General features: G+C 40.7%; 1 protein-coding gene across 1 annotated transcript in view; it reads right to left on the minus strand.

Annotated features, from left to right (window-relative positions):
- Positions 1–393: 393 nt before the first annotated feature.
- Positions 394–11,402, minus strand: part of coq8aa (coenzyme Q8A, genome duplicate a) — a 15,868-nt gene continuing 4,859 nt past the window's right edge. Inside the window, 17 exon segments of the mRNA XM_063901718.1 lie at positions 394–2,397; positions 2,802–2,888; positions 3,339–3,404; positions 3,506–3,613; positions 3,884–4,025; positions 4,120–4,213; positions 4,299–4,380; positions 4,906–5,046; positions 5,260–5,345; positions 6,494–6,619; positions 7,841–7,912; positions 10,461–10,527; positions 10,625–10,793; positions 10,877–11,031; positions 11,033–11,128; positions 11,245–11,265; positions 11,267–11,319. Of these exon segments, the coding sequence (XP_063757788.1) occupies positions 2,107–2,397; positions 2,802–2,888; positions 3,339–3,404; positions 3,506–3,613; positions 3,884–4,025; positions 4,120–4,213; positions 4,299–4,380; positions 4,906–5,046; positions 5,260–5,345; positions 6,494–6,619; positions 7,841–7,912; positions 10,461–10,527; positions 10,625–10,793; positions 10,877–11,031; positions 11,033–11,128; positions 11,245–11,265; positions 11,267–11,319 (1,856 nt within the window). The 3' untranslated portion in view covers positions 394–2,106.

Here is an 11,402-nt window from a genome sequence, read left to right on the forward strand (position 1 = left end):
AAAAGGGGCGAGGAAAAGGTGTGTCTATGTTTCCATCTACATGCACTCACTCAAAAGCGCTGTCTTTCCTGTGCATGGTTAATGTCCCTGGATATTAACGGGCATGTGTCTATTTTGTGCACATTTTCTCAGGCTCTGTGCCAGTTCCAATTTTGTTAGCCAATACATTGCTAAATAAGGAAGACGACCTCTCACACTGCCGCTACCTACTGTTTTTTCTCTCCCCTAAACACCTCTTTAAGCTACAGTATGGGACTGGGACATGGGCTTCATATACATTTAGATTTTCTTCAACTGCCCTGACACACTATTTGACATTTCTTTAAAGAGCTGCCGTCCTTTTACATGGATTGAATGTATTTAGACTAAACACAAAAGAAACACAGAGCCAAATTTCCATACAACATCTTTATAACAATTTTCAGTTCGATTAGAAAATATAAACCATCTTATTGCAAGTCTTGATATGTATTATAAAGCTAAAAGCGTTCCACTGGAAACTACAGCCACATATTTTTTTTAGCTTCACCAGAGGACATTATAACTGTAGGCCTATTCAAACAGCACAGCAGGGAGAAGTTTGACAGTCGTTTGACAGGCCAGGGAACGGAGGATTTCACACCTGAGAAGGCGTGGAGAGATTTAAGTCTTGTGGAAGAAAAAGGTGAGCCTACATACTTAGCATGTACGATATAGTGATGAGCTTATCCATCCAGGATATTCATGACTAAACACAGGTTTCCGTGCTCCGACTTCGTACAGTGAGAAACATAGATCCTTGTGGTCAGTGTCCGAACTACGGGGGGACTCGGGGGATCCGAGACCCCCTGAAACTGACACGAGACCCCCCGAAAACATGATTTGGGAAATGTTGGGAGGTCTCTAAAATAGTGTTTTCGAGATCCGCGCTCTGAGTCAAGCGCAAGAGCAAGCGCCCCCCCCCCCCCCCCGAGAGAAAAATGGGACCCCCCGAAAATCTCGGCATAGTTCGAACACTGCTTGTGGTTTCATTTCTATATGTTTCACATAGAACTGAACAGAGATAAATCATGCTTTGGTATAGTACTAAAACAAAAATGAATTATGTTTGACAATCTAAATTCTGAACAATAATGCTAACATTGTGTTAGTAATAGACTGGAATTCATGAGCTCATGTAGACAGTTGGAAAAACATCATCAGGAGGGACACCAAAGATGAACAGAAACTCTACATCCTTTGTCCCAAGACAAAAACAGAATAAAAGTGCTCTTACTCCAGGGCATTAAAACGCGAATGAAGGTCATGTTAGTGCTGAAAACCCGCATTTTGTATTCTGTCCAGACCCTTTCTAACTTCAAAGCTAAACGCTACTGACAGCAACTGGAATTGGGATGGCTACACTGATACAGAACATGTACAAATATTAGTTTAAAGTCAGCCTCTCTTGTGTAAATGCCGACCAATTCCAGTTTCTTATGACCACATTCAGTAAATAATCAACCTGAATCAATGCTTGGAACATTTTATCATCCCTTTTTGTTCTTATCCAAACTGCTGCTTTTATTTGGCCGTCTAAATTTAGACCAAACAATATAGTGCTATCAAGAAATCTAATCAAACTTCCCAAACATGTTGGTCCTCGCCTATACTGTGCCTCACACTGACCATAACATACATTTTACAATTCAATTTCTTAATACAAATCTTTCCATGACATTTCATTTATGGCAAAACTCAACGGTGGGTGTGAATTTTCCAAAAGTTAAACAAAACACAGCAATGCAAAACAAAAGAAAAAGCGCAAATCATCTGAGGAGTGATTAATTTCCAACCTTTTTACATTCATTTTTTACCTGGACAAAGACAACGGACACACAAGGCTTTCTGTTTATTTCCCTTTTCAGTCTGATTCACACAACATTATAGCTGTTAATAAGTTTGAGTGCCTTTCAGAAACTCATTGTAGTGGGTTGCCCATAATGGTGAAGATAAGTTGGTGCTTGATGACCAGTTAATGGCGGGTAACATGTCCTCCGCTCTGCAGTTGTGCGTCTTAACACCACAACCTCACCTTTGACTCCTTGGCCCCGGGATCCATCACATCGCCTCACACTTGTGATTGGCTTAGCGAGCGGGCGGTGTGCGGCCTTCCCAGTACTTCGCGTACGCATTTTGGAACATGTCCTTACACTTCAGATTGGCATTGAGCCGGGCGCATATGAGGAAGGAGCCGCCCATCTTGCGGTGCAGGGAGTACGTCTCCTCCGGAGGAGGGGTGAGCCTGTGTTTGAGCATCACAGGGATCAGGTTGTGGATTCTCTCCGTGGTGGACTGGGCGCCAAATTCAAACGTGTCTGTGGAGTTAAAGGCCTCGCCGAGGATCATCACTGCGTCCACATGGGCGTTTATCATTGTCTGGATACAGAAGGGGGGAAAAAATACTTTTTTAAACTACGCTCCAAAATAATCCAATACCCTGCTGAACGTCATACATGATACATGCTCTGTGAACATTTTTAAACAATAGTTAAAAACCGATTTATTTAATTTGGCTTAGAGTTAATGTCTTTCTATATACACTATCAAAATGGTCTAATTACTTTTTAAGCACTTTAAGAAGCATCTCTCGTATGAAAATTGCTCTATAAATATATATTTTTCTTATAGTATTATTCTCAACTGATGAGAATAAATATACAAATTGGTGATTTTCTGCAAAAGGAATAATGCTGAAGAAACAGAAACGTATTTGTCATTTTCTTTTACCTGTGTAGTGAAACCACCCTGTAAAGCAAAAAAGCAAATCAAGACATATTTACCTTGGACTCATACCCGGTCAGGAATTTCATTTCAATAGATTTCTTCATAACTCCCTCTCTGTCGCCCTCGGCAGCTGAACGGATTACCTAACGAACAGGGAATGAGTGTTACCATTATCACTTTGATGTCATGTTCAGACTGCAGGCAAACTAACCCAGCTGTGTGGGACGTCTTTGTTATTGTTTTTCTGTGCATACAGGTCACTTCCTAAAAGTGACCAGTAAATAATGGAATCTGATTTGGCCACAATTTAAAACATTTTAAGCTTGCAGCTTGAAAATAGCCTTTGTCTTTATCTCTATGAATCCAATAGAAGTATAAGATTTAAACTCTTGTATGATTGACTTGAAGTTAAACCACAATTATGAGTTTTTATTACTTTTTATTAAAATGTCTACTCTGCAACATATCAAAACAAAAACAGTAGGGGTGGTATACAGTAACTGAGGCTTTATGTTGATTAAAAACATGACTTTGTCTATGAATAGTTACAAATCCAAATAAAGAAAAGTAAGAATGATGCTGACTGGTCTTACCTCTACGTAGGCGTCTGTGAAACTCCTGTCAAATCCTCTCGTGGCTCCAAAGTCCAACAGCGCCACCTAGAGGAAAACATCCCTTGATGACTTTTTCCCCTTACTCTCTATTACAAATTGTAGAAGAAGTAACTCTAGTGAGAGCAGTATTGAGAAGACAGACTCACCCGGTGTGTCTGCGGATCATAGAAGAAGTTGGACCAGTTTGGGTCTGTCTGCATGTACCTGAACTCAAACAGCTCTCTGAGGCACAACTTCAAGATGTTCTCACAGATCTAATGCACAAACAAAAGAGAGGAGGTGAGGATAGCAGGGCACTTGAGGGAGGAAAATGAAAGGACACAGGGGAAACAGGTTGTTCCCTTTCCTGCCACCAGAGACCCATCCATCCATGTTATTATTGATCAGGAAGAAACTAATTTGGTCTTCCACTAACACTACACAAACCCACTCTGAGCACATTAACTGACGTGTTTCTCACTAGATAAATGGTCACATTAGCCAGATAAACATCCATCGATCTGTCTGGTTTGGCAGCTGTGTACCTCGTTCTTCAGCTCCTGTGTGAGGCTGTCGGCCTGGTCCAGGGGAAACCCGGGGACCAGCTCTGTGGTCAGGACGTGGGCGCTGCTCAGCTCCTCTATCACCTCTGGTACGTAGAAGAACGGTTGGTCCTTTAGAAACTCCCTTGATCAGAAGAGGATGAATGTATACAAATATTTAAATCCAGCTGAAATAGGCAGGCAATTTATGATTTAGAATAAAACCTCATGTGACTCACCTGAATTTCTTTGCACATTGCGCTTCTCTTATATAATCGCACTCTAGGGCTAGCTCTCTTCTCATTACGTCTATCAGGTGCTCTGGAAACAGACCTGAAGAGACACAAAGGGAAGTTGAGTGCAGTTGTGTTTTGCGTATGACTTATGCTTGTGTCTGTATGCATGACAATGAGCTCACCCTCAGGCAGGGCATTGCTAATATTCAGCACCGTCATCAGGTTGTTGACGTCACTGTTGATACTCTGAGCCACTCCGGGGTACTGGGGAGAAACAAACAGAGAATGTGTCACCTCAACTTGATCATAAAATTCACTCTGGCTTTCAATATGTACATCCAGGACTAGTATCCATAGAGAATCCATCAAGAGAATGCATTGTTTGTGAAATAGCTTTGTCCCTGTACTGTATTGCTGTTTCTTTTTGTCTGTTTGTGTTGGACAATTTATAATACCATTTCATATAATGAGGCAGGGGCACAATATTTGATGTGTTTTTATTTATATTTACAGTATTCCTTAACAACATCTTTTACAGGTATTGAATATTTATATTAAAATTATAACAATGCCATTCGTTTTATGTATTATTGGCAAATGCTCCATAAGTTCCAAAAGCATTTTAAAGGGACAAGGGACAAAATAGCACGTCAGATTCTCTTTGAGTTTCTTCTCTGACATACCTCTGTAAGCAGACCACAGAGATGGTGTGAGACACGCTCTGCAGTTACAGTGTTTATCTTAACAACATGAGAATGTTCTGGGTACACGCACATGTGCACAGCCCACCTGTATTTTCATGGCCACCTCCCTGCCGTCCTTCATCCTGGCCAGGTGAACTTGGCCGATCGACGCCGCTGCGAACGGACGCTCCTCAAACGATTCCAGCTTGTCTCGCCAGTTAGGACCCAGGTCGTTGTTCAGCGCTTTCTACAAGAAGACACAAACAGCTAGGAGTTATATATTGTTATGTTTCCATAAGTATTTGCTGTTTTCAATGTAAGTTTGTCACTAGTAGAATTACGCAAGGCCTGATAATAAACCATTAATATTAAAAAGGGGTATAACCAATGTTGTTATACTTTTACGTCTTTAGCCATTATCCCATTATAAATGCCTGTTAAAAGAAAGAAACCCCCTTACCGTCATTTGCTTGATGGGCATGAAGTCAGCGCTCTGTCTGACACGGTCAAAGATCTTGGCGAGTTGGGGGTTGATGAATGCATCGTCTGAAACACACATAAATTGGTCTTAATGGGACAGAAACATAGGTCAGATGGAAGTCTGGCAGATTTTAGAATAAATCTGAATTAGGCGCATTTTATTTCGAAGTGCCATGAAATACAGCTGTGGAGGCAAATGGCTTTAATTCTGCTCCAGGTGTGTTTGCAGACTTAAATGGCCAGCTCAGTCCAAAATCTAAAATACTTGCTCAACATTGTTTTTGTGTGGGTCGTAGAGATGTCTGCCTTTTTGCCTTGTGGTGCTCAAAGCGCAGGAAAATACACTTGAAAAATGAATCAGCATTGACTCTTTATACAAATCATTACACGGTTACTTGTGAAAATCCACATTGAGTTTGTAAATATGTATTTTATTCCCATTATATTGGAGATTAGGCATCTCTGAAGGTGAACCAACTACGAGCATATCGCTGCACAACAATCAAGGTAAAAAGCGCTACAGGAAAAAGGAGGAAATATTTATGTTTTGAGGCTGGGCTGTCCCTTAAAATATGGGTGTATAGATGTAGGAAAGCAGTACTGTTAAAAATATTGACCGTCTGTGATCATTTTACCACCAATAACTTCATGATTCAACCTATGGCCACAGGATTAAGTGGTATCAATAGAAGGCAATTCTATTCGATTTTATAAGAAAATCTCTTATTTTCTGTAGTAGGAGCAGATAGATCTGTGTGTGTGTGTTTGAGCTCAGCTACGGAATGCTACTGTGACCTTTAAGTAATTTAAGAATACACTTGTCACTACATTAGAGTCAGAGTACAGCAAAGCCAGTTCTCCAAATAACACACATGAACAAAACAAGGTCAATCCACTGTTTGAACGTGCTTAGGAAGCAAAGCAAATGTCCTTTTCCCAGCTGCTACTGTTGTTGTGCCTTATTTCATTTACTACAGTGTCATGTTTAGGTTTACACAAACATTTTCTGAAAAGTAAAAGCCAAAGGTCATAAGCCAAGGTCAGGCAGCAGCAACAACAGTGACAAACAACATTGATGGACTGTTTACAGTTGTAACCTAATCTGTGCCAAGTTATTTACTGCCTCCGGTGGTACGCTCTTGAACTTTGTCTTGCTAGTGTGTGCACACATAAGCATCTAATGACATCACAACTTAGTTGTGTTTGTTGCACACCTTGAATGCTGAGCATCTGTCCCACTTTTAACGCAGCTCCTCTGACTTTACACAGGGTTCTGACGATGCGCTCAGCGTTTGCCTCTGACAGGAAGGGGCTGGAGTCCAGGACACGTTTCTTATCACCTGGAGATGCACAAAAAAAGAGAATTCTGTTACATGCACAATCATTTTTTTTGTATGTACAAATGAAATCATTGGGATGGTTCAACATCATAAGTTAATGGGGCCGGATTATGTTCATTACTAGTTCTTATCATTTTGTTTTGTGCCTCTACTATGACATGTTGACATGCTTTAATGTTGAGAAAGGTCTTTATTTTCCTCTTACTGCCCGTTTCACCCTCTACCAGAGCCCAGTCTGCTCTGATTGGTTAGCTGGCCAGCTCTGTTGTGATTGGTCAACCGCTTAGAGAAGTCCCGTCCCTTACACAAGCCAATAGAAGCTCAAATATTTTACATAATGATTTCGGCGTCTTCCACAGGTAAACAGAAGAGTCCAATGGAGGCGTTTCAGGCTGGGAGGGGGAGTGTGGTAGAGAGACACTCCCTCTGGGGGAACTTTTGGATTTTAGCTTTTGCAGACCATTTACATGCAATAAACCTATACAACACACTACAGGAAAGGGAGAACCCCAAAAAGCATAATACAGTTTAATGTTCTTAACAGCAAATAAATCAAACATCCCAAAAAAACTACAACATGTCTTTGTTTATTGTGTGTGTCTGTGAGGATATGTGTCAGTAGGTCATAAGGTAGTGTTCGTTTGAGTCTGTCCGAAGATTAACACACCCATACATGTATAAACAGCCACAACAGACGCACAAATGCCACAGATTTACACCCGTAAAATGTTTCAGATTAATGTAGCTCTGTTTTTGGGATTAGCAGGCTCACTGTGCAGAGCAGGAATGTGTGTTTTGGTAGCAGGTTGGTGCGAGAGTTGGTGAAATTGTGCTATGTTGGCATACAAATTGTGTGTAGCGTGTATAAACATGCATCAGGGAGGGGTACTGCAAAAAGAGGATCGTTTTTAAACTAGTGCTATTCAGGAACTCGTTTCTCATAATAAACACAACTAGTAATACCTGTCCTTACAGGCGCTACTCAACACTCTAATGTTGCATATAATAGCAACATAAGAAATCTGTAGTACAACGCATTCGGAAAGAAGTAGCATAACAGAGGTGAAACTGGCATTGTGCATGATTCAAAATCCTAGACAGTAATGGCCTATTAGTCTCCAACATTTTAGAATGTACATGTTCAATGTAGCTGTTTGTAAAAAGGGTTACATTAGACACTGTGTGAGAAAGTGTAGGTGTGTTTCTGTGTCTGTCTGTTACCTTCGGCATTCTGTCTCATGCCCTTTTTGGCTACTTCTGCAAGTGCTCCGATCCCCAGACCTACAGCTAGACCTGGAGGAAACACACAGACATAAGAACAACACAATGAAAATGGAATACACATACAAAATACAAAAATGTCATCATGAAGACACACCTTCTGTATATCACAAACCCACCAACACAGAGATAGAAAAGCACTCCTGTCATGTCTCAGTGTCTATAAATACATGACTTTAATACATATGGACAGCTGTTGCCTTGAAACGATGCTATTCCCATCAAGAGAACATATGGAACAAAACACGAGTCACGAAACAATATGGGCAGATAAGCACTTTGATTAACTCGGCAGTGTGCAAAGACAGAACCCTAACAGCTGCACCGCTGGCATAACAGAGCACTTGGAAATCTTATCCCTCATCTAATAATATTTAGAAATAAGCGCTCAAAATACTTAATCCTCTGAGGGTAATCTTAGCAGATGAGGATAATAACACTTTGTACGTCTGACATTTTTATTGCATTACAGCAGCTCTGTTTGCAACATCAACAAAGACAAAAAAGCCTTCAACGTATATCTGGGTTAAGCTTTTTATTTATTTTTTGAAGGGATTGGTGTTATGATGCTGTACAACGATCATAATCACAGGAGTAAAAAAGAAGAGGAATATGTCTACACCTGAAACATGAAAAAGGAAGCGAGCCATGTACTGTTAGAGAGCGAGTTCCTCCCTGCCTGGTCTCTGCCTTACATAACTCAGCGTTACATAATCCGTTAGTCAGCGGCCCTATGAAACGACGACTCTGGGATCCAACACTCAAAGGACATATCAGGACACAGCCTGCTTAAGTGTCTTGTATTCAGCTTGGCTGAGCTTCTCTTAAATCGGTCAAATACTTGTCGACACCTCCATTTTCGGCAACAGGTTTGACAAGAATTAATCACATTTTCCAGGGAATGAGTGGATCTTTTTGTGTGACCTATCACAGCCTTATCCTACGCTCTGTGTGTGTTTACAGACTGACTGCTGCACGTTCACACGCTTTAAAAGATGATTTATGTTCCATTAATTTGATGATAAAAAGCATCATAGTGACATGCATGGCAACAGTGATGACCTTTTCAATCAATTGAGCTATAAACTCTGTTGCCAGGAAACACAGCAATGATTCTTCAAATGAGTTTGCTGCACCTGAATTGCCTAAAAACTGCATGTATTATCTCAAATCGCACCGGATAACGAAACACGACCAGGTGAAAACTTTGTCAACAAGTTGCAGGAGAGTGAAGGACAGACAGAGGACAAGTTCCTCCCCCTCCCCTCCCCTCCTTACTTTCTCCGACACCTTCTAAATGTTACCACTGTCGACATGCTGAATCAACACGGCTCTGGAAATATGTCGTCTCATTGTAGCCTACAGTATGTAAAGGTCCATATGTTTGGTATGAGCTGCGGCTAAATTCTGCTGTGTGTTATTTCTGTGGGCTGTCTTGTCCATCCTGCTCCGGGTTCACAAGTGTGTTTACCCTGGCTCTGTGCTTTTAGCTTTATGCCCCCCTGTAAAACACTAAAATTAAGCACTAATCTTCTAATTCACAAGCTCTGGTGCTTGTTTTAGCTTTTGAATAAGCGTATCGCTGAAATAACATCCTGTCTAGATATGGCATCGAGATTAGCGTACCTGCCTTGGTGTGGCAACATATCAATACCACAACCAACATGTTCAATCGTGAATGCATGTTTTGAACATTTTTATATTTTTATTTGGAACTTCGTTTGTAAATCTTTTAGCATTTGTATACTTTAATATGGAGATGGCAGGTATTTCTGCGTTTGAATATGTCACAGTTAAAGGATAAGAGAACAGGCAACGAGGTCAAACAGAAGATTAACTTTAAATCTGCAGCGCTCACACACTCAGATTTTATTACAACTGTTGCCGTCCTCTCTTTTAGTTTGTAGCTGATTAACAAGGAGAGTTGTTATCTTTATGGGCCATTAGTGAAGGCTAGATAGACTTGACCTAATTCAAGTTTTTGTTTAAGAGCGGTTCCAGCGTCTGAATCTTGATAAACACACTGTGTTTTTCGTATTTCCTTTTAACCTATTGTGTTTGTTGGCATTTAAACATGTGCCTACATACATGTATGTACACTGAGAGGTGTTGTTTTGACTTTGAGAAGGACATGTGCTGACACAACAACAAGGCTGCCCTGAACCCAGTGACACCGGCATATCGACAGAGCGATAGGTTACAGTGAGACTAGAGGACAAAGGGATGTTTCCAATACTTTCAAATCTATATTATATTACACTAATAGCACAAATTAAATATAGGCTTTTACCTCAAACTGCATGACTTATGGCAGATAACTAACCAGAGAGAGTGTGTCTTCATTTCACAGATATTAATTAAGGGTTAGGTAACATGACTTATTTACCGTTAAATATTTTACGGACTTGCTGAAAAGTGGAGTGATTTACATGTATTAATCCATAGAGAAAAGACAGGAAGTTGTACACGCAGACTTGCATTCAGACACAGTCAGACACAAAGCAAACAAAAAGCCCAAATTTAGATAAACAAACAGTTGTTTTGGTTGTTTTTACTGTACCTCCAAAGTTGGCCAGTCTGCTGAGTCGAGACACTGGCACTTTCCTCTCTCTGGCTCTCTCACTCAACTAAAGACAGACCGGTAAATATTAGATTCAAATGTGAGTGGAACATTTTAACATGAATATCTATGTGTGTGTAAGATTAGGAACGGAGGAGGATTACCATCTGTTTGTGTGATTTGATCTCAACCTTCTTGCCCTGTCTTGCTTTCTCGATGTCTTCGGCCGTCAGCCCTCCGACTGTGGACGGGTCCTGATGGTAGCTCCTGAGATGATGCTGACAGTAAAGCTGTCCCCACACATGCCTGTTTAGACTGTGGCTGTAGAAATGTCTGACACACCAAAAGCAGAAATGATTACCTTTATCTTCCAAAAACATGTTGACCGTAGATTGTAAGACAGATAATATTTATACCTGATGTCTTGGTGGTAAGATCTGGTGTGTCCACTAAACTGTTTGCTTGGATCTTTGTATCCATCAAACAACGACTGTTTGCCACCAACATGGCTCGCTCTTGCTGCTGCGTTGTCTTCACTCATTCCTTGGTGATCCACTGTGAAGTTCAAACCTGTGGTCCTTGAACTCTGATGCTGCGAATGCACTGTCATCCTGAGGAAAGTCAAATTCGGCCTCTGTGGAAGAAGTCTGCTGCTGGCCAGACATCTCCTAGACAAACACACAGAGACATAAAATGAAAACACACTTCATAGTATTCTTTTGTCACGAATAATTAAACAGAGCAGTTTATTTACTGTAAAAAGCAGTATTTATACATCACACACCTGAATTTTCATCATAGCAGCCTGAGAGGCTTTGCTCAGCCGCTGATTGGACATTCTGGACAGCAGCAGCAACACCTGGGGCACAATTAAGGAAGAACACGGTCTTTAGATTAAATAGCTTAGTATTAAACTACGTATTAATCATTATGAAAGGAAAA

This window comes from Eleginops maclovinus, chromosome 15, assembly GCF_036324505.1.
Source record: "Eleginops maclovinus isolate JMC-PN-2008 ecotype Puerto Natales chromosome 15, JC_Emac_rtc_rv5, whole genome shotgun sequence".
NCBI classification, from domain to species: Eukaryota; Metazoa; Chordata; class Actinopteri; order Perciformes; family Eleginopidae; genus Eleginops; species Eleginops maclovinus.